Source organism: Staurois parvus, unplaced genomic scaffold (assembly GCF_062004578.1).
Source record: "Staurois parvus isolate SC_StPar_1 unplaced genomic scaffold, SC_StPar_1.0 ptg002140l, whole genome shotgun sequence".
In the NCBI taxonomy this organism is placed as follows: Eukaryota; Metazoa; Chordata; class Amphibia; order Anura; family Ranidae; genus Staurois; species Staurois parvus.
The window spans coordinates 1209814-1234264 of NW_028319936.1; the positions used below are offsets into that span (position 1 = coordinate 1209814).

The following is a 24451-nucleotide window of genomic DNA, read 5'->3' on the forward strand; positions in this document are numbered from 1 at the left end:
CCATTCTCTTGGCAACCACCAAACCCAGACACATCCATCGGCTTGCCAGATAGAGAAGCATGATTCAGCACTCCAGAGAACACGTCTCCACTACTCTAGAGTCTAGTGGCAGCGTGCTTTATACCATGCTATCAAAACTGAAAAAAAAAATTTAAATGAATAAAGAGAATAAGGAATATAGTGCTTTATACCTCTGCATCTGACGGTTTGCATTGTAAGGCTTGGATGCAGCTGCTTGGCCATGCAAACCCATTCCCTGAAGCTCTCTATGCACTGTTGTGCTAATCTGAAGGCCACATGAAGTTTGGAGGTCTTTAGCTATTGACTCTGCAGACAGTTTGTGACTTTTGTGCACTGTGCGATTCAGCATGCGTTGACCCCGCTCTGTCATTTTACATGGCCTCCCACTTTGTGGCTAAGCTGCTGTTGCTTTCACTTTGTTATCATACCACTAACAGTTGACCATGGAATATTTATTAGTATGGAAATTTCACGGATGGACTTATTGCACATGTGACAATCTATCATGGTACCACACTTGAATTCACTGAGCTCCTAAGGCTACGTTCACACTAGCCTTGTTTTCAAGTGGCAGAAAGGTGTTTGGGAAGCGTTTTTACCGCTTCCCAAACGCCTCGGACAATTCTGCCCATTGCAGCACATAGTGCTGTTCTAATGGGAGCGGTAGCGGCACGGCGCGGCACGGTACGGCAAAATAGACGCCTCTGGTCGAGTCAGGAGGCGTTGAAGCCTCCTATTCTAGTCTACGGTTGCAACACGGTTGCAGGGTGTTTGCAGAGCGGTAACACCATCCAAACTTCATTATGTGTTTGTGGGGCATTTTTAACGCTCGGCAAACGCCTAGCAACTGCCGTTGAACCGCACATGCGGTGTTTGCGGAGCGTTTGACGAGCGTTAAAAAACGCTCTGCAAACGTCGGACCAACGCTTGCCAAACGCCCCTGGTAAAACAGTCAAGTGTGAACGAGCCCTAAGAGTGACCCATTCTTTCACAAATGTTTGCAGAAGCAGCCTGCATGCCTAGGTGCTTGATTTTATACACCTGTGACCATGGAGGTGATTGGATCACCTGAATCCAATGATTTGGAGGGTGTCCCAATAGTTTTGGCAATATACTGTATGTTCCACACTAGGTTTCTAGAAACACTGTATGCCCTAGAGCAGGGGTCTCCAAACTGTGGCCCTCAGCTGTTGAAGCACTACAAGTCCCATCATGACTCTGTCTCTGAGAGTCTTGCCTGTGGCTGTCGGAGTCTTGCAAGGCCTCATGGGACTTGCAGTTCCTCAACACCTGGAGGGCTGTAGTTTGGAGACCCCTGCCTTAGAGTTTACCTTTGCCCAAAAGTTTTATAGACATTGACTATGTAGGTGATAACATGTTAGTATACAGTATATCCTGGGGATGTTCCTTATGATGTGTATTTCCACATGTCTCACATCTTCTGCTAGCACGTTTTTGTTTGTATTGTGTTATTTTTTCTTTGTATGTCATTATGATTATTATTGTAATGTCCTTTTATGGAAATCTTAATTAACTTCACTGTTTTAAAACAGTGGAGGGAGCAACTCACACTGTAGCTGTACATTCACCCTTGCTGAACCAGAATTATGTTGTGAACCTTTTAATGAATGCACTGTGTCTTCCTGTGCGATTCACACCGCATGCAAACCGGAGACAATTTGCAATCTTCAGCGGGTGTCAATAATAAGTTAATGACACACCAAATGCAGGTTGCAAACACAGTGAGTGTGACAGCACCACATTGTAGGGTAGTTTTGTACCATGCGATCCAGTTACAGTGCATTTTAAAAAGTAGTGCATGCACTACTTTTTTTGCAGTACGGTGATGTGTGATTTTAGCCCTTTCAAAATTAATAGACTGAAATTGCACCTCACAGAACCACATGTGAATCGCACAGGAATGCACAGCTCATTCCTGTATGCGCATGTACCAGCCCTTACACTAGATTTTATGGATATTTGTTTAGGGAGAATCAGGGAGCAATATATATATTTTAGACAACTTCACTATAACCTGCTGACTTATACACTGCATTGATGATGGTCAACAAGCTGTATGCAGTTAATAGTAACTGGCTATAATATACCCATTTGAAGACCAAAATGTTACTCCCCATTCCTGCCCAGTCCATTTTTCAGTTTTCAGCACTGACTGACAAATTGTTTGGTCAAGAAACACTGTACCCAAATTAATTTTCAATCATTTTTTTAAAATAGTTAGAGCTTTCTTTTGGTGGTTTGTGTGATTTTTTTTTTCGTTACAAATTGAAATTCGGATGAAATTTGCATCCGAATCCACAAATCACAATAGTAATGAATTTCAACGAGTCCAAAATACATTATACCGAAAATAACAAATTCTCTTGTAATAATTTGTTCATTCAGATGACATGATGCAATAGTTTGGCCCTTTTATTAATGTTTGCAGCTTCCAAAATAACATAATGAATGATTAGAATTGATTTGGATCCATTCACTTTTATTCTAGTGAGCGTAGCATGAATATTTTAATTAGATTCTTTTTTTATTGTGGTTGAACTTGAGAGACCATTTGTTTGATTTGTACTGCATGGCCCTAAATTAAGTAAAAGGAAATCAATTCAACTTAATAGCATGACAAATAAATATGTATTTATTCAGATTCATTCTTTTTATTTGGATGAGAACGGTGCAGTAGTCTTTGACTCTTGGAAAATCAGATGATTCTTTTTGCATTAACATTTTTCATTATTATAAAAATGCATTACATATGAAATGGAAGCATATTGCAATAAATACAGTAAGGTATAAATGTGAAATAAGATGATTGCTACTTACTGTATTTGGGATGGATGGAGATGGATCCATCAGAATCTCTGAATCATAATATAATGAATGAATCCAAAATTAATTTTGTTCCATTGGTTACTTTCAGATGCACAGTACTCCAGGTCATATAGTCAATTAGCTCATTCCATTTCTTTTTGTAGGCTGGACTAGTAGGGATATATCCAGTCTTTCGACAACAAAAGATTAACAGAACTTCCAAAAATATGAATTGATTTGGAACAACAAATATATACACCGAAATCATTCTGAAATCAAATAGTTCTAACAAAAAGATTATGCTAAAATGAAATTATTTACTTAATGAATAAAACAAGTCTTACCAGCGCGTACATCTCTATTTGGTGGTATTTTGCTATATAAAGGAAAAGAACAGATTTTTTCTAATTCCTGCCTTAGTTTCTGCTATAAGACTTGGCAAAAAAATCATCTTTCTTCATAAATTTAGGTCAAAATGTATGCTATATATTTTGGTGAAAAAAAAGAAATAGGTGTATATTAATTAGTCTTTGTGAATGTTATAGAGTCTCCAAACTCCCATATTTGGGAAATAGACACTCCAAGGTATTTCATAAAAATCATGGTGAGTTTTTTCAAATTGTAATTTGTTGCTAGAATTGTTTTGAGAAAGAACAAAAAAATATGATATTTCATAATGTTGTAATTGTAAAAGAAAGTTATTTCTCACTTACGGCATAGGCATACTTACAGTTACACCCCAAAATACGTTCTTCTACTCCTCCCAAGTATGGAGCAAGTATGGAGCAAAGAGAGGCCCAAAATACAAGGAGCACCTTCAGGTTTTAAAAGGGGCTTAAATAATGCATCTGATTTCCTGACTACCTATCACACTTCTTGGGGCCCTGAAATGCCAGGACAGGAGACATTTTGCAAAGTAGATCCTTCAACCTTTAAATTAGAGGCATAGTGAGCCTTTTGAAGATCACATTTTTGCAACATGTTTTTGGAAAAGGAAGAAAGAAAATTAAAGGTTTTTTTTTACACACAACCATCAATTCTTAGGATATTTCTCACACATAGTATTGGCATACTTAGGATTACACCCCAAACACTCTCTACTATTCCTCTTGAGTATGGGGATGCCACATGTGTGAGACTTTTTCAGAGTCTAGCTTCATAGATGGGCCCAAACTCCAAAGAGCACCATCAGGCTTGCAAGGGGCATAAACTACGCGTCTAATTTCTGGACTCCCTATCACATTTCTGGAGGCCCTGGAGTACTAGGACAATAGAAACACCCACAAAATGACAACATTTTGGAAAGCACCCAAAGTATTTTTAATAGGCATGGTGAATCTTTGAATATTTAATTATAAACATGCAAGAGCTGGTACATACCAGTAGAGGAAGTCACCTACAAATAAAAGGCACAGTATGTGTTTTTAAAAGTAGAGACACATTTTTACAAGAAATGTAAAAGTTACATGTTACAGGAGGGAGGAGGGACCTCCATATTCTATTGTGAGATAGGCATGACTGAATATAAACTAACACTGTACAAACCCTGAGTGTTCAGGCAGCTGTCCATTTTACCTAAAGTTGCTGCCGTGGCTGACCTTCTTCAAAAAATGCTGGTTTTCTGAATGCTGATGCCTCTATGGTTTTGTCATAGTTTGTCCCTGTCCTGTCATTGTCATTGCTGGATAGCTTGACCTTCATGCAAACGGCGTTAGTTCTGCCAGAGCCATGTTAGAAAAGGATTTTCAAGGGGAAGAGTTTGGAGTACCATTTTTCTCACAAAAGGTATATTAATCTCATACTTCTTCACCCTTCCTTTGTGTGAACCAGACACTTGGTTACAATTAAACACTAACCAAAATTTCCCCTCATTTCATGTTATGACAACCACAAAGGATGAGCAGAAAGTTGAGATTTTAACACTGGACACCCAATGTATCAATAAACCATTGATCAAATATTCTATCATTTAAAATGATCTTTTGTTTGAAAATGATTATTTGACACAACCAAGAAAAAACGGATTTGGTCCAGTACAATAGGTTTTTCAACAGATCAGATAATTCTCTTGCAATGAAGTTGATCAATTACATATCAAAATAATTAGTAAGTGCAAACACTCTCTTAACCATTAGCCGCCCGGCCAATGGCCGTTTGGCGGCTTCAGATGTGCCTCTTCATTCCGGGTGCACGCCATTTGGCGTGCTCCCGCACATGCGCCATTTGCGGTAATGCAGAGCGGCGCAGCAGAGGGATCTGTCACGGGCCGTGCACCTCGGACACGGCCGATGACAGATCCGAGTACCGGCTCCCGTTGCTGGTACCATGTGACCTGCTGTGACCAATCACAGCATCTCACATGACAGTTGTATACAATGGATGGCTTCATTCATGATGCCATCCATTGTATACTAGTGCCTAGCTGTGAATGGTCACAGCTAATCACATGCACATGTCATGTGATTAGCTGTGACCAAATCACAGCTAAGCACAAAAAAAAAAAAAAAAAAAAAAAAAAAAAAGCTGAATGAATCGATTTCATTCAGGTAAATGCTTGCTTATAGCAAAGTAATTCTTTGCTATAAGCAAATTGTGTAAAAAAAAAAAAAAAAAAAATACTGATCACTTCCCCAAAGTAGTACAGTGTTACTATGGTAACATTGTACTACTTTGGTCATAGTAAAATATGAAAAAAAAATCTTGAAAAAAATAAAAAAAAAGTAATAAAAATTAAATATAATAATAAAAAAAAAAAAAAATTAAAAAAAAATATATATTTTTTTTTTTCATACTGTCACCAGTCAGTGTCCCTGTTAACCGCCATGCCAGTTATATGATGACGCTGTACTGCACTGGTGACAGTATGTAAAAAAAAAAATAGTGAAAATAATTTTTTTAATTTTTTCATTTTCCGAAAAATTATGACATAAAAATACAACTTCAAAAAACTCGCCATGCCTCTTATGAAGTACGTCGGACTGTCTACTCTGCAAAAAGGGGTCATTTGTGGGATATCTGTACTGTTCTGACATTCTTGGACCTCAAGAAATTAGATTGGCTGTCAGTACTTCAGGATTGATCAATATTCAGATCTATACCATAGTTTGTGAACTCTATAACTTTCCTACAAACTAAAAAATACATCCTAATTTGGGTTATTTTCACCAAAGACATGTAGCAGAATACATCTCGGCCTAAATTTATGAAGAACAATTATTTATTTGTAAACTTTTATAACAGAAACAAAGAAAAATGTGTTTTTTTTTCAAAATTTTTGGTCTTTTTTTGTTAATTTAGCAAAAAATAAAAACCCCAGCAGTAATTAAATACCACCAAAAGAAAGCTCTAGTTGTGTGAAGAAAATGATAAAATTTTAGTTTGGGTACAGTGTTGTATGACCGCGCAATTGTCATTCAAAGTGTGAGAGCGCTGAAACCTGAAAAATGGCCTGGGCAGGAAGGTGTAAAATTGCCCGGTATTGAAATGGTTAAAGAATCAGTTACCTCTTTTTATACTATATACCATATAGTAAAGTGGAGCTCCCACATGTTGTCTCAATCATCATTATTTAGCTCCACGTCATCACTGACCCGTGCTGTTGGGCTTACCTGTAGGAGCCTACCTGTCTCTGGAAATAATTGTTTATAAAAAAATTGAGACAGTGCTACGGTAAGGGTATCATCCAACAATTGCTCAAGCCCACTTGACTGAAGGGAGAGCTGGGGCCAGTCCCAAGTTGCACTTGAAAGGTATGCCTGAACTAGATAATGTAGATAATGGAAAAAATGAGAGTTAGGAATATAAACATGATGTTGATATAAACATTTTAACCCATCAAATAACATCAGAGCTCCATTTCTGTTGACATCATGAAGCTTTTTAACACCAAATAAAGTCCATAGGACAGGATCAGGGTTTTTTATAACAATGGGGTAAATTTGGACTATTCCACAGCGGATTGTGCAAGGAAGCATTGCAGTGCCATATTGCAAATCTTGTTGCTTGTGTTGGTTCAGTGCAGTGCCATTCATTATAAATCACATCCCCATGCACCCATAGAAGTGCTTTGCAACACAGCAAACATTTGCCAACGCATTAACGTGCATTGCAGTGAACATCCAGAAACTGACCTTTTTTGTGTGTTCTGGTGTGCTAGATAGCTCATTCAAATGATAATGCATGGCATTCACCAAAAATGTTGGCAATGAGAGTACATATTGTGAAATGTAAATGATCAAGAATTCCTGAGTGTACTTTTTATTATATAATACAGTAGGTTAATGGTGGAATGCAGTGTTCATGTATTTTTGTGCAACAACTACTGTACATCAGTATCAACATGAGTATTCAGTAGAGATATATTCTTCAGCCAGTAGATGGCAGTGTTTATAAGTTTGTAGCTGCATCTATGTTTGTCTTTTCTCTACAAAACAAGTTCCTGTTTTCTATTTGCAGAGGAGCAGCAGATAAACACATGTGAACTGTGCACTGTCTGTTCTGTAGGGCTTTATACCAAATCTCTAACAGTTAATATTTGTATATCTGAATAGGTAAGGATTTGTGGTACCCATGCTGTAGAGGAAAACTGACTTGGTATTGTGTCTAATTTGATAACTGAGGAAGGTGGAAAGACAGCACTGGACCCGCAGGTACACTCCACTGATATTGTCATCTAAGATATTAATGTAGGTATAAATTATCTGGTTCCTGGGCAGATGGCTTCTACACCCCAGAGGATCTCTACAGTCTCCCTGGCTTGCAGTGTATTGTTAGAAGAGTTGAAATTGAAGCACCACACTGTTAATAGGTTCAGATACAACTTTATTCCATTAAATGTCAGAGGTATGATTTGAGAAGTAGCAAATGCGTTTTGGGGGGTCCAAGTGTCCCCTTCATCAGGGATAGAAAGAATATAAAAATATTTTCTTTTCAATCTGACATCAATACAATAACCCCTCAAAGGCATCATGATTAAAACCAAACAGCCAATCGTAGAGTATAAAAAAAACCCAAAAACATAAAAATGAGAACACGAGTGCTGAAAAAAAATGAGAAAAAAAAACTACATTCTCAATTTTATTTAGCACTCATGTTCTCATTTTTATGTAATTTTTTTTTTTGGATACTCTCATTATGATTGACTGTTTGGTTCTAATCATGAACCCTTTGAGGGGACATTTTATTGATGTCAGATTGAGATGAAAATCTTCTTATGTTCTTTCAAGCCCTGATAAAGGGGGCACTTGGACTACTTTTCAAATTATATCCTGACTTTTAATGGAATAAAGTTGTATCTGGACCTCTTAACAGTGGTGTGGAGCTTCAAGTTCAACTCTTCTTATGCGATAATGACAGTTGTTTAAGTAAGTTGACCTCACTTCAGGATTGGATAAAAACAAGTATCCAGCAATAAGTAATTATACTAGTATACTGTGTGTGAATGAAAGAAATCAAGTAGAATGCAATAAGCTTTATTTCTTATCATAGTACTACAACACATAGTAATTTGCAAAGTGAAGTAAGTCATGTAACCATTTAGTCTGAAAGTATGTTGTCCATCAGTGTTTGGTCACGCCCCTCATCTGCCCGCTATCAGCAGTTTCAGAGCTCGACTAAGGGATGTGGTGTTAGTCAGGACTTCGAATGATGAAATGCGTAGGGAAGGGCCTGGATATACATCATCATGCACGGTTGATCGTAGATTGCGGCTGGAGGCATCAGCCGGAATCAATTCCTTTCTGAGATTGCATTTTACACTTGTGTCAGTGGCAACACTCAGAAATGTGAGTTTATGGAATATATTTTGTAATAAAGATTTTTTATGGTTTTGATTGACAGAGTTTTTCCTCTTTCTTTCTTGATTCATGTGACCTTATGAGACACAAAGAGAATGCTCAGCAGAACGGAGACAAGGAGTGGTTCTTGGCTGTAGGTTCCTTAGAAGGGTGCCTGAGAGGAGAAGCGTTTTTGGCTGCAAGTTCCTACTCTCAGAGTTCACGCACGCACAGCTGGTTTATAATATTACCAGCCTGGAGCTTTGGTGAGCTCATCTAATTTATCTGATGCTGGAGAAACACACAATCTTCTTTTGCAGGTGCATGGTAAGAAGATAAGAAGACACAAATTTTGTCATTTATGGTGGACATTCTTTATATATATATATATATATATATATGTATATATATATATATATATATATATAAAATTATCACAGTGGATTCAATTTTAATGTATGATACGAATTGTATGATTTGAATATTTATTGCACAGTAGCACTTTGTTCAATATTTGCATATTCTACACACTTAAATGTTGAACATTTTCACATTTATTTCTAGGGGTGCTTATATGAATTGTATGATTTGATTATTTATTTACTATCTACCAGTCCATCCCCCACAATTATTACCTTTTGTACCACCAGCCCCTTCTTCTTAGATTGTAAGCTCCAAGGAGCAGGGCCCTCCTAACCCTCTTGTAATGAACTGTATTGTTGCTGACTTGTCTCCCTTTATATTGTAAAGTGCTGAGCAAACTGTTGGCGCTATATAAATCCTGTGTAATAATAATAGTAGCACTTTTTTTCAATATTATGTATACTTTATACTTTATATATTTTTGATTGCTGAATATTTTTCACATTTATTTGTTAGTGGTTATATAAGAGGGGTTTAAGTTTTATAATTTGAGAAGACATTTATTGTATGACTGCACTTTATGGTTTAATTAGCACAGTATATATATATGGGATGCGTTTTTTTGTGCTTCACAGCATTGATTGTGGTGGGGGCAGGATAGCGCTGTTTTTTTATATTTTATGCAGATAGTCTGAAAGTATATCTAAAACTTTTGTTTAGTTTGGTTACAGTAGGGCAGCAGTAAAACCTGTCAGGGTTTTTTTTTTTTTTTGCTGTCTATGTCTTTTTAATTAGCATTCCCTACATTTCCTGTCTCCAGAGACATAGCAGGAAGTGAAAGTAAATGGTTCCAAAGTAAGAAGACAGTTGTCACTAGAGCAAGTGTCCACATAGACATATTTCCCCTAATTTCCTGTTGAAGCAGCAACTGTAAAATTATGTTTTTTTGTCTCATTGCTAATGGTCACCAGGATAAATAGAAAGGGTGAATCTCTCCAGCTGGGACAAAGACATAAATAAAAATCTAAAAAGGGTTTACCAAATTTAAATGTATTCTGAAACAAAAAGGTTTTAGCTTTAGATATAACTTAAAACTTACCATATTCCTATCAATAAACCATGAATTCTGATTGGGTGCTATAGAACATTTTTTGTGTATTGCTGAAAATGTTGGATTACCCCGGCATGTTCTTTCATTGATCTATGCTAACATTTTTAGCCAAGCCCATGCTGACAAAATATGGTAGCTGATAGTCCCGGGGCCTGTGAAAGATAAGCCCTTGAGTCATTTGGTTAACACCCATCACTCTCATTTTCTTCCCAAATCTCCTTGTTTGTGCTGAGCAAGTGAAAGCTATTTCATTATTCCAAAATATAAAAATGCCACCAAGATACTCTGCCAGTCTTCGAGGACTTCTACCATGGATGTTCCTGTTGCTTCAATCAATATTTACTTTGGTTTTTTTGTTCTTTTTTTCCCAAGAGTACACAATAGAGAGAAATGTTCATAGATATCCAGGTAAGAGTTTTCAATTATATTGAATACAATTCCCTGCAGCCTAACAGAACCGTTATTTTTACCTTGTATTGACTGAAGATATTTCTGTATACATATTGAACTTCATTTTGGGTTTTAGATGCATTGTGGATTTTTTTTCCTAGAGTGATAAGATTAATTTGTGAAAAGGTCTGTTCAACTTAATTTACTTGTCCTCACTTTGTCACTTGAAATTGTCATGTTTGCATTACTACAATGCCAGTTTACCTACAGCCAATATTTTTTATTTTTAATAAATGTTAGTAAGCTGTCACAAGCGTCTTGCAGATTTACACAGACAATTATATTTTGGCACCTAAAAATCACCCGCCTGCTACAGCCATTATAATGGGTTTCTCATTGTTTCTATTTTTTGCATTCATTCCACTTTATTGGTTGTTCTGGGGTAGCTATAAGACTATTCTAGCTTTAACATGACGTAGAAAGAAATCCATCTCAGCCAACCATTTTTTTCTCAAACATTCTCAACCAGGAGAACATGGGGAAGGCTTAGAGACTACAATCCAAGCTAAAGTTGTTGGATCATTCAAATTATATTACGTTTGTAGGCACCTTTAGTGGCAATACACAGGCCTTTAAAGGAGATCTGTAACCAAGTAAAGAACACTTGGATATGCAGCATTTCATTAATTAGATAAAGTAATATCTATCTGCCATGTTTGTTAGTGTCTGGGTTAAAGATACACTGCAATACTCAATTTGCTTGAGGTGCAACCATAATGGAACATAAACTAAGATGTTTACTCTCCGAGTGATGTTGAAGGCTCCCAACTCTAAGCTCCTTTCTGTTAAATTGTTGGACATTGAAAGAGACTCATTTGGGGCAAAGTGAAAGATCATTTTCAATCTAACTTCACCCCATCCCACCTATGCTCAGCTCTCCCACGCTCCCCTGCTGCTGTTCCTCTAAAGTCCTAGACCTGCTTATGCTTTGTGTTGCATGGTGTCAGAGCTTGATATCGGCCACTCCCTCGTGTAATATTATTCAGGCTTGGCAATTGACAAATGAGGCACGACCACTGCATCAGACATGTGCATTTTATTACCATTTGTTTTTCAGACGAAAATGTCTTTTTCAGAGATTCAGATGTATATGAATCTCCGAATGGACTTAGTGGCGAATGTCAACGAATCCAAAAAAAAGTTATAATGAAATTAACAAATGCATTTGTTTCCTTCAAAGGATGTCACATGATGTGAAAGTAAATCGGGCCCATGGGGAAATTAATTCAATTTTCAAATTTGTTTGCTAATTTGGATTCAGATAACAAATGTATCCAAATTTTGTTCTATTTGTTAATTCGAATGCACATGATACCTGTCGATTTTGTCCAGTAGGCTCATGCAATTTCTTTTGGTGGGTTGGACTAGCGTCCAAAAATATTTAATTCTTCCAAATTGAATCTATCTTATTCTATAATATATAGACTATATAGCAATCTTCCGGGAAAAATGCAAAATTTTCAAATCCGCCCAGATCAACGAATGTACAAAACACATACTGAAGATAGGAAATGAATTTTGAAAACGAATCAGTTCAGCATAACAAATATGACTAAATAAAATTTGCCAATGACCAAATGCATCCAAAATAAATAAAAATTTCTGGCGTGCACATGTCTACACTGCATCATAGGAGGGGGTCACAAGCTCCAACATACACAGAAACCATGGGTAATTTGTGATGACTTTGATGGAGCAATGGAAATGTAAGGGAGCAAATGTGTATATGTGAGTCAGGGGTTGTGGTGGAATAAGAATTAAATATTCTCAGTAAATAAAAGGATTAAAAACGTCAGATTTTGTATTTGCTGATTATTTAGAAATGAAACCATATATTTAAGAAAGGTGAAGTACTTTTATAAAGTTGTATTGTGTCAGTCTCCCCTAACAGTGTAAACTTCAAAAGCATCTGCATGTATACTTGGTTATTTTTCAAATCTGCAGAGAATTAAACATTGCATGAATCACGTATGCCTAGATTCTTAAATTACATGATGTTCCATAGACAGATTTGCATGCAGGCAAATCATAGCTTACAAATATCCTGATACACATCATTCACTGGTCTTGTTTCAGGTGTCTAGTTTTGTAGCAGAATTTTTACATACATTTTTCAGCCATATCAGTCAGCCTTGCACTGAGACATAATGCACAGACTCTTTATTTCAAATTACTGTATATACAGTACCTTAAAAAAGTATTTATACCCTTTGAAATTTTCCACAGTTTGTCATGTGACAACCAAAAATGTAAATGTATTTTATTGGGCTTTTATGTGATAGACCAACACAAGGTGGCACATAATTGTGAAGTGGAAGGAAAATAATAAATGGTTTTCAAAATTTTTTACAAATAAATATCTGAAAAGTGTGGCGTGCATTTGTATTCAGCCCCCCTGAGTCAATACTTTGTAGAACCACCTTTCACTGCAATTACAGCTGCAAGTCTTTTTACGGATGTCTCTACCAGCTTTGCACATCTAGAGAGTGACATTTTTGCCCATTCTTCTTTGCAAAATAGCTCAAGTTCTGTCAGACTGGATGGAGAGCGTCTGTGAACAGCAAGTTTAAAATCTTTCCACAGATTCTCAATTGGATTTAGGTCTGGACATTGACTGGGCCATTCTAACACATGAATATACTTTGATCTAAACCATTCCATTGTAGCTCTGGCTGTATGTTTAGGGTTGTTGTCTTGGTGGAAGGTGAACCTCTGCCCCAGTCTCAAGTCTTTTGCAGACTCTTAACAGGTTTTCTTCTAAGATTGCCCTGTATTTGGCTCCATCCATCTTCCCAACAACTCTGACCAGCTTCCCTGTCCCTACTGAAGAAAAGGATCCCTATGACATGATGCTGCCACCACCATGTTTCACAGTGGGGATGATGTGTTCAGATTGATGTGCAGTGTTAGTTTTTCGCCACACATGGTGTTTTACTTTTAGGCCCAAAAATTTGATTTTGGTCTCATCTGACCAAGGCACCTTCCTCCACATGTTTGCTGTGTGTCGTCCCCCCCCACATGGCTTCTCGCAAACTGCAAGCAGGACTTCTTATGGCTCTCTTTCAACAATGGCTTTCTTCTTGCCACTCTTCCATAAAGACCAGATTTGTGAAGTGCACGACTAACAGTTGTCCTGTGGACAGATTCTCCCACCTGAGCTGTGGATTCCTGCAGCTCCTCCCATGAGATGTTCAAAGCTTGGGATATTTTTTTGTAACTTAACCCTGCTTTAAATTTCTCCAAAACGTTATCCCTGACCTGTCTGGTGTGTTCCTTGGCCTTCGTGATGCTGTTTGTTCACTAATGTTCTCTAACAAACCTCTGAGGACTTCACAGAACAGCTATATTTATACTGAGATTAAATTACACACAGGTGGACACTATTTACTAATTAGGTGACTTCTGAAGACAGTTGGTTCCACTAGATTTTAGTTAGGGGTATCAAAGTAAAGGGGGCTGAAAACAAATGCACGCCACACTTTTCAGATATTTATTTGTAAAAAAATGTTGAAAACCATTTATCATTTTCCTTCCACTTCATAATTATGTGCCACTTTGTGTTGGTCTATCACATAATATCCCAATAAAATACATGTACGTTTTTGGTTATAACATGACAAAATGTGCAGAAATTTCAAGGGGTATGAATACTTCAAGGCACTGTAGCCTATGCTCATTATACAAGGTTGTGGTGGATGTGTGTCACTCATGGTGCTGGTTGTTGCGGTGCAAATTTTAAGTTGCTTTTCGTTTTTTGTTGGTGTGCAGACAACGAATCAGTTCAGCATAGCAAATATGGCTAAATAGAATTCTTCAATGAACAAATGCATCCAAAACTAAATAATAATTACTGCCGTGCACATGCCTACACTGCATCATAGGAGGGGGTCACATGCTCAAACATACACAAAAACCATGGGTAATTTGTGATGCCTTTAATGGAGCAATGGAGATGTTGGTGTGCAGACAACCAATGTTTCTATTGTGTCTGTTCATTTTATAGAAATAAAATCTTCTTTTGATTTTTTAACCCATATGCAGCAATCCAGAACATTTGGCATATAGTCAATCTGGCAGTTCCTCACACTACATAGTTGTTGGAAAAACTAAAGGAAATTGTGTATGGCATCTTAACTACTTGTGAGAAAATAGGTGGCATCTGACTTTTTCAAAATGAGAGGCAACACTTAAGCTGGCTTCACACCTATGCTATAACACACGTTACTGCAACGCATGGCACCAAACAAACATACTGCACTGCTCTGTGGTGCAGTTATGATTTTTAGGTCAGTTGTGGTCATTTGGCAGCCCATTCAGGTGTAAAGGTGGCCAAAAAGTGAAAAGGGTTTCCTGCAGTGTTCCCTAGTATATACAGTGCAGTATAGCTGTCCAATGTGTTGGCCCATATAAATAATCAATTCACCAATTTTGTAAAACAGGAACACTGTATGGTGACACTTGCAACTCTACACTCACACAGAGGACATGGCAGATGTTCTTGGCATATGTTGAATCAGAGCCCTGCAGCAGCCTAAGCTTCCTTTTGAGGGGTACAGAATTCATGAACTTTATGAATTCTAACTTCACTCCCAAAAAATTAGGCACCTAGGGTTTTTAGGCCTCTAAAACATTGTCTCTAGAAATGTCTCCCCTTTCCTATTTGCCCAAAGCCTTTGTCTTATCAGCTATTTTATGCAGCAGGGAGGCAAAGCAGGGTAAAAGCTCAATTCAAGGCAGAAATTAATGTAACTCTGTATTCAATATCATAATTAAATGTATTTTGTAAATGCAAGCAGTGCAAGTATCTGAATTTAACCTGGTATCAGCCTCTTGCTGTCCTTCTACAGGAGGGTTGGAGTGTGAGAGGAAGAAGCAGCACAAAGTGCCAATTAATTCATGTGCTGATAAGAAGCATGCTGATAGGAAGAGAAGCAGAGTGATAGAGAAATGAGCTCATCACTGTGCTGTTTCTCCTTTCACTGTCCAGTCACAAACTGGGTCCAGGACTATCTGTGTTACAAGTTAGCCTGCAGCCTCTTGTGTGTTTATTCTTACTTCCTTGCTGCTCCTGATTCCTTTCACATGTGTGGTTTGTCTGTGCTCACCTATGGGTATCGTCTGCTATCTTCTGGGTTTTATTTTCTTCCCTTCCATCACTGGCCCACCTCCTAGTTTGGTTGTCTATATAAGGCTGGCCATAGACGGGCCATTTGTTGGCCGATAAACGAAAAATCGGTCATTGCTGCCATGGATACTGTCACCAATGCTTACGAAAAGTGGCCGTTTTTTGTAGATTTTCCAGCATGACCGATAAAAAGAAATGAGATGATCTGTGAAAAATGACTGACGGCATTGCTCCACTAATGGTTTGAATATCGGCCGAGTTTTTGGTCGGATGAAAATTCGGCCGATAAACAACCTGTCTATGGCCTGCATAAGACATGCTCAGTCCAGCCCACTTTGCCTGAGCAACTTCCTAGTTGTTGGAGCTCCCATGTGTTACTACTGGCTGAATCCTACATTGACTACTCGTGTACCGACCCCAGCTTCGTTCTCTGACCTTGCTTGTTTTCCACATGTCCTGACCTCGGCTTGTCTATTGGATTCCGTTTGTCTCCTCCCTTTATACTCTGCTCCCACAAGCGGTCTCCTCAACCTCAGCTGGGTGTACCTGGGGGCCGTGACTTGGTCCCAGCTTGCTGCAAGTCCATCCCCACCATCAGGGGTTCTGGTGAACAAGCAGGCTGGGGCTTAGACTCCGTGCCCTGGGGAACCCCAAGTTGAGGATCAATAAGCACTCACTACCACAGGTGCTGACAATCTGAGCTCATAAAACTGGGTTGAATGATGATACCCATCAGACTGAGGACATCTAGTTACAGAAAATTAAAAAAGAACTTCAAAGGAGTTCTCTGGCCTTAATTTTGCAGCAAAAGTTGTTTATGTTTGAATTGGCTAATAATTTTTATAATTTAATTGTGAATGGAGTTCATTTAAAGTATCTGTATATTTGTTTGTAGTGTAATGTATTATTATTTTAGTTTCCTGCTTTTAAGATCTCACAAAATGCTCACTGAGTACTTGGCACATGGTGCCCTTAGGCTCCCTCCACCTTTGCTCTAGAGGGCCTTCTGCTAGCCTTATGCTAGCATATAGACCTATAGAAAAAAAAAGCTGCTCTCTGAGATCTCTCCAACACAATGAACCACCAGACAACTGGGAACAATTCCCTTTAAAACCTAACTTTCATGTTCAAGCTTCTTATTGGTCTGTATAAATTATCATCAGGTAGCAGTCTCCTTCCAGAGACATCCATCAGTTAGTGTCAGATCACAAAATATCTCTTGAAGAACCCAACAGAGACATTCTATCTTATTTGTAAAACAAAAAAAGCTGACCCCCTTTCTGTCCTTGTATCCATTAAAATGTCACCAACATAACGTTCCTGCAGGAAGATAAAGCTGCTAACTAGATCCACTGTTAGGCCTGTCGTATACGGGAGTTAAAAATGCTGCGTTTTTTACTGATCTGAAATGAGATGCCTTGTTGTCTATGGGATATTGCACAAAGTGTAAAATAAAGATCAGTAGTACAGAGTTGAGTACAGGGCAGTAAAATAAAAATAGAAAATGTTTAATTTGAGTGCAGTAATTTACTGGCATGTTTACTCATTTAGACCCCTTGCACATGAGCGTCATAATTTACTGATGTTTACTCAGGTCAGGAACTTGTGACACTGAGAATTTTACTTGCCTATATCAGCGGTGTATGTACCACAAGGCAAACAAGGCGTTTGCCTAGGAAAGCAATTTTCAGGGGGAGGCGCCATCCCTGAAAAGAAGGGAAACAGGTGGCAGGAACGGGGACCTGGTCAGCTCCGCCATGAGATACAGAGGAAGCTGCACATTGTTGGAGGATGCAGGGATGGCTAGCTGCTTTATTCATTGCGGATGTTAAGCTTAATCGGGTTGATTGGGTGGTCGCAGTAGGTTATGTGTGTTGGTTGGTGGTGGTGATGGCGGGGGGATGGGGGGAGGATTACTATGGCGATGGGCTATGGTGGTGGTGGCAGGTTGGGCCTGGTGGGGGGCACCCAATTGTAGTGTTGCCTAGGGCAATACACCACTGGTCTATACTCATCTATACTCTTACACACCTTTACTCGCCTATACTCAACATTACTCAGGTCTTTACACACAGTTTTTGGCCCCTTGCACATGGGCATCAGAAGTTCCTGAGTAAACATCAGTAAATTATGAAGCCCGTGTGCAATAATATATCCAAACACCCACTGCTAGATGGGAAAGACATGTTGCACATACCAACACAGCAGGGACAGAGATGCAAGTGAATTGATATCTTCTACAGCCTTGCAAGTTACTATTCTTTGATTACTGTCAGCCTTTCTAATCTCTTAGTAGACTTAGTAATTATTTCAGCTACATTGTGAACAGGAATTATTACCTAAAGTATTGTGTTGTATGAGTCCTCAATGTGTCACTCCCCCCTCCCCTTTTCTTCAATCAATATATCAAATACATCACATAAATGAAGTGCAGTATAGGCTGACGCCTTTCCAGGGTCAGTCACCCATTTCCTCAGAGCCTGGATCTGGTCCTGCTCCATATTGATTATTTTGGACAGCCTTGATATGCAGAGCTCTTCTCAGGCTCACTACTACCTGTACCAGGACAGTATCAGAACTTATTTCCTGCCCATACAGGTAAAAGGGAATGGAAAAGCAGCTTAGTAGATCATATGCGGATCAGAAGCACCTGAACCCAGGCACTGATGTTCTGGCATTTCTAGACACAGTCTTGGAAGATTCAACCCTTTCTAAATTGCATCTTAGGAATTAGAACATAGAGACCAAGCAATTTAGGGAATTCTCTGTAAATAATAAGTTCTGCTTGTAAATTTGACTCTTTCTCTCAAATCTCAACCTCTAGACATAATATGCCATAAAATGCCAGTGATAGTTTTATACTTTGGATGTTACATTACTCAGATCATTTCTATGTTGATGTTTATAGGAAGAAGTGAACCATTTCATTTGAGGCTTCCTAGCAGCACGGCTAGTTACATCCTGAGGCTATTTTTTAATTATTTATCATCATATAAATGTATTGAACAGCCACTGTTTTCTACTGTGCTTCGAATTTTATAGCTTTTATCATTCAGATACACACAAATAAAAATGTATTTTTACTCATTTTTCAATGTAAATATAAGACCTCACAACTACCAATAAGGGTTCAGAGGTGGTTAGTTATAACATAAATGATGTGGACACCTGTATAGGTTTAGTGTACAAATGTTTTGCATAACAACATCTCTTTAATAACCTCATTTATTCCTATAGATGGGTACAATTTATTCATAGTGTGACAGTGCAAAGCCCTGCCACAGTCTAAGTTTAGGAAATGAAGGTAGAAATGACACAGGATTTGCCATAAGGCTTAAGCCATAAGACTTATTACAAAGTTCCAGACTAGTGTTTCTGAGTGGAGAGAGCTGTGTATTAAGCTTTCTCCGGGTTTTTTAATCCCGACTGGAGGTCTGGAGCTTTAAGGTTCCAAAGTGTCTTGGGTGGGACGGAACCTTCAGTCCTGTGTCTGGGTTTTTTCTGGATGTCTGTAGCCTGTGTGAGCACACAGGCGTGCAGAGACATTATGGGGTTTATTTACTAAAGCTGGAGAGTCCAAAATCAGACTCCCTTCTGCATAGAAACCAATCAGCTTCTAACCTCAGCTTGTTCAATGAAGCTTTGGCAATGAAACCTGGAAGCTGATTGGTTTCTATGCAGAAGTGAGTCTGATTTTGCACTCTCCAGCTTTAGTAAATAAACCCCTATATATCAAGCCTGAAGATAGCTTAGGACTCCGCCTGAGAGATAAGAGGTCTCTGCCTAGGAGTCAGAAGGATTCCAACCTTCCCCAGGAGTCAGGGAGGCTGAACAAGGACAGCCAGAGCATGTATGTCTCCACAGTCCAGTTGCAGTTGGTGATAGAGCTGTAAGAGAGGTGGGGTGGCAGGAGAACCCCTATCAAGAAGCTAGAAGTAGGCCTAAAGGCTGTGACTAAAGGATGAATGATCCAAGAGAACCAGAAGAGCTGAGTGATACATTTGGAGGGACTGCTAAGAGCAATGGTGCTACTAACAGGTGGCTTGGCATTTTTCAGTTGACTGTTCATGTTGATAGTGAAAACTCCTCTGTGGACAATTGATTTAGGTGTGAACTGTTCCCTTCTGTTTAATAAAAGTGGGCTGCTTTGCCCTAATATACAGTTTGGACTGGCGCAACTCATTGGCAGATGTTTCTACCACATAAGCATAATCACCTCAGTCAGTATGAAGAGAACCAGTCTGACATGTTTTCCTTGGAAAAGATGAGCAGTGAAAATCACTGAAACAGACCCCTAGATAGCAGTAAAAAGATGCTACATGAAACTAGGCTGCACTCAGGGGAGTACAGTTGTCCTTTAAAGTTTACCTACTTGCCCAGGAAGATTTACCCCCTTTGATGACCAGGCCATTTTTTGCTGTTTGGCACTGCTCTATTTCAACTGGTAGTTGCGTGGTTGTGCAATGCTGCACCCAAGCAAAATGTATGTCCTTTTTTCACACAAACATAGATTTCTTTTGGTGGTGTTGGATCACCTCTGCTGTTTTTGCTTTTTGTGCTAAACAAAAAAAGACCAAAAGATTTGAAAAAAACTATATTTTTCACTTTTGGTAATAAAAAATATCCAATAAACTCAAAGTTAGTCAGAAATTTAGGCCAAAATGTATTCTGCTACATGGTAAAAAAAATCCCAATACATGTATATTAATTGGTTTGTGTGAAAGTTATAGCGTCTACGAACTATAGTATACTGTACATATTGGAATTTATGCAACTTTTACTTTCTGGCTGCCTATCACATTTATTGAGGTACTAAAATACCAGGGCAGTACAACCCCCCCCCCCAATTACCCCTTTTTAGAAACTAGACACCCCAAGGATTTTGAAGAGAGGCATGTTGAGTCCTTGAAACATTTTATTTTTTAGCACAAATTTTTTGAAAATTACATTTTTTTTTTTAATTACACAAAGTTGTCACTTCAATGATATATTGCTCATGCATGTCATGGGTATATGTGGAATACCACCCCAAAACACATCTCCTACTTCTCCAGAGTATGGGGATACCACCTGATGGAGCTTGAGAGGTACTGCAAAGAAGAATGGGAGAAATTGCCCAAAAATAGGTGTGCCAAGCTTGTAGCATCATACTCAAAACAACTTGAGGCTGTAATTGGTGCTAAAGGTGCTTCAACAAAGTATTGAGCAAAGGCTGTGCATACTTATGTACATGTGTTTTTTTTCTTTTTAATAAATTGCAAAGATTTCAAAACAAACTTCTTTCACATTGTCATTCTGAGGTATTGTTTGTAGAATGTTGAGGAAAAAAATGAATTTAATCCATTTTGGAATAAGTCTGTAACATAACAAAATGAGGCAAAAGCAGGGGCGGACTGACCATTTGGAAACTCGGGCACTGCCCGAGGGTCCAGGGTCAGTAGGGGGCCCCATGAGATGCCCCTGGTACCTTTTTCATAGGCTTTTTTGAGTTTGGGTAAGGACACAGGGGCCCCATGATCCCCTATTGCCTGGGGGCCCCATGAGTTGTCAGTCCGCCCCTGGGCAAAAGTTAAGCGCTGTGAATACTTTCTGGATGCACTGTATGTAACAGCAGAGAACATGGGCATATGATGAACCTGGTCTGTGGATCAATATGACCGCAATTCATTCTTTTTGTAATGCCCATGTTGACGATTAGGCCCAAAAAGTTTTACATTCAGAAACCGTGATAGGTTTCCATGCGAATTGTCTGGCAAGAGCTGAATTTGGGTGGGCTGCAATGTATTGCTGTGTGTATAAATTGCTGTGGCCCACAATCAATTGGTACAAATCTTCCATGAAAAACAGTGGAGGGGCTAAACACTAGTGCTGGCCGCGAACGGGTCTGATCCTGCTAACACTGTGTTTTTGGGGACACTATACAAAGCAGGCACTAGTATAATTCTGTTCAAGATCAATATCTTGATCCGTAGAAACACTATACTAGTAATGGCGGTGATCAGCAACTTAGCGTGAGTGCGATAGTGTGCGGGCAATCTAACGCTAGCTGACCCTGGCTGGGAGAGGAGCTTACAGACAGACTAGTGGTAGGAATAAGTGATCAGTGAAAATTCTATATACTGACACTGTACTAATGGCACTGGCCAGGTGACGGAGCAATCAAAGGGTTAATGGGGTGATGAAAGGATTACATGTGCTAATCTAACGTGTGTGTGTAAAATGTAGTGCTTTTACTCGGTACCATGTTCTCTCTTCTCTCCCTGGACCGACCAGGAGGGCAGCAAGGGGGAGGGCAGCGGGGTGGGGCATAGGCGCATTCACACCCCAAAATAGGAAGTGACATAAGATTACATCGCTTTGCCCAGAGCCGCTGCTCTTGCAGTCGGCAAGTAGTTAAAAAAAAAAAATCTTAAAAATTTTTTTTTCTCAATATGATATTTTTTGTTTTAGTTTTTTTTTTTAACATTTAAAACTTTTTTTAATGCTTTTATCAGAACAGTTCAATGTTACCATAGTACTACTTTCCTTTGCAGGAGAAATAAAGATAATTTCTCCTGCAATGCACAGTTTGCTGTCATGAACCTAACTCATTCATGAACTGTCATGAATGAGTTAGATTTTGGACAGCTCAAAATAGTGATCTGTGATTGGCTGGATCTGGTCACATGGTACAGGGTGCTGTGATTGGCCCCATGCATCAAGTGACAGCTGTGGGACAATCACAGATCACTAGGAAGAGAAGCAGAGCTGTTATGAATGAGATTGATTTAGATTGTAAGCTCCACGAGCAGGGCCCTCACATTCCTTCTGTAATTGTACTGTCTCCCTTATATTGTAAAGCGCTGCGCAAACTGTTGGTGCTATATAAATCCTGTATAATAATAATAACAGCTTTTCTTACTTTGTGATCATGTGATCGCATAGCGATCACATGATCACCGGGTCCCCTTCACCGGGATCTTCATTCTACTGTGTCCACCAGACACAGCAGTCGCAGGGGGGGGGAGCGCTGAGCGCCTGCTCGGGCATGCAGCTCCCCCTTGTGTTAGTACAGCCAGAGTGACGTACGGGTACTTTGCTTTGCCTGTAGCTGCCACCTGGCCGCAGTACATTGCGGGCGGGAAGCGGTTAAAAACACCCCAAAAAATGCTCTGTGTAATAGTTTTTCACAGAGCAGCCCTGATTCTCTCCTTTTTGGGTCCCCCAACGGTGGTCCTGGCTCATTCCTCCTCTCCAGTGCCCCCAGTATCAAGCCTCTTGCTATGGGGGCACTTAAGCAGGCTGGCTCCTGCACTGCGCTCCTCTGAACAGACATTGTCCATTCACACACAGAGCAGACAATGAGAATTTCTTACCTGCAGCCACGGGAATCCCTCCCACCAAGCCATTGTGTTCTCCCAGCAAGGAGGCGAGGGAAGCCGTCGCCGCCGGGAGAAGACAGTGTTTATTGCTAGCAGCTATATTCGTGGGCGATAGTCGCATGTAAAATTCAGCCTGCCCATAAAAGGTTGGAATCCCAGCCAGCTCCTGCTGAACCAGCCAAAATTCGACCAGTCTATGGCCAGCTTTATTGGCTCACTGGCTGTGATTGACAGCAGCAAGATCCAATGGCTCCCACTGCTGTGTGAGCCAATGAGGAGAGAGAGACCCAGAAGACTTCGTGGCTCTCATGCACAATGCTGGATAGGGATTGGGCTCTGGTAAAAATGGGTGGGGGGGGCTGAGGGTTGAGCTCCACCCAGAAGGTTTTTTACCTTATGCATTCAGGTAAAAAACCTTCTGTCTTTAGAACCACTTTAATGTGTATGTTGAGTGAACACAATTTTTTATTAGTTCTAGCACAGTGGAGAAGGATTGGGTCCATCATATTTTACTGCAACAGCACAAGCTTTTATGAGACTCCTGAAAGTGTGTAGCATCATTAAGAGCAATCGTCCAGAATCCAAGAAGGTTTCTGGCATTAGTGAAAACAATGTCAGTATTCAGCCATATGTTTAAAGATTTGTCCCTTAAAGTAGAACTAAAGGCAATTTTTTTCATTTTGGATAGAGTAAAGTGGGAGGGGGTTATAGCCCCTGGTATTTTTCTTATTTGCTATCTGTGTTCCATAGGAGAGATTTCCCTTCACGTCCTGTCCCATAGCCAAAACAGGAAGTGAAAGAAAATCCCTCCAAAGTGAGGGAATCCAGGGGTGTCACCAGGTCACAGGAACTAGTATCTCATTGGAAGATTTCTCCTCTTTTACTGTTCTGGTGTTTGGTTTGGGATTTTCTTTAACTTTCACTTTTGATGATAACAGTAAATAAGACAAACAGAGAAAGTGAATCTCCCCAACGGGGGCACAGACAGCAATAAAAACCTGACAGGTATTCCAATCCCTCTATGCTCCATCCAAAATTAAATTTTTTTTTAACATTAGTTACACTCTAAGAAAAGGATAAGTATACTTGTAATCTTTATCTAACAGTGTAGCTATTAATATAATACATTTGAGTGCAGGTGCCGAATGGCTTTTATCTACCGTATGTATTTTTAGGCCTCATGTACACAAAGCATTAAAAAAAACTCTCCTAGAAGCTTCCCTCCTGGCAGCACTATTTTTGCAGAAAAAATATCTGATGCTTGTAAAAGTATTTAACGCTTTTATAAGCATTTAGGCGCATTTACAAGCGTCAAATGCTTGGGCATTCATTCATTTCATTGGCCATAAAGATCATTTATTCTGGCCACTGAAATGAATTAACACTCAAGTGCTAAACGCGCGTAGTGTTTATCCACGTT

At 39.2% G+C, this 24451-nt stretch overlaps 1 protein-coding gene across 1 annotated transcript in view; it reads left to right on the top strand.

Moving 5' to 3' along the window:
* The first annotated feature begins 10280 nt into the window (after positions 1–10280).
* Positions 10281–24451, top strand: part of LOC149432452 (RH-like protein) — an 86186-nt gene continuing 72015 nt past the window's right edge. The window contains exon 1 of the mRNA XM_089665119.1: positions 10281–10503. Coding sequence (XP_089521245.1) covers positions 10365–10503 — 139 coding nt within the window. The 5' untranslated portion in view covers positions 10281–10364. The remainder of the gene's footprint in view (positions 10504–24451) is intronic.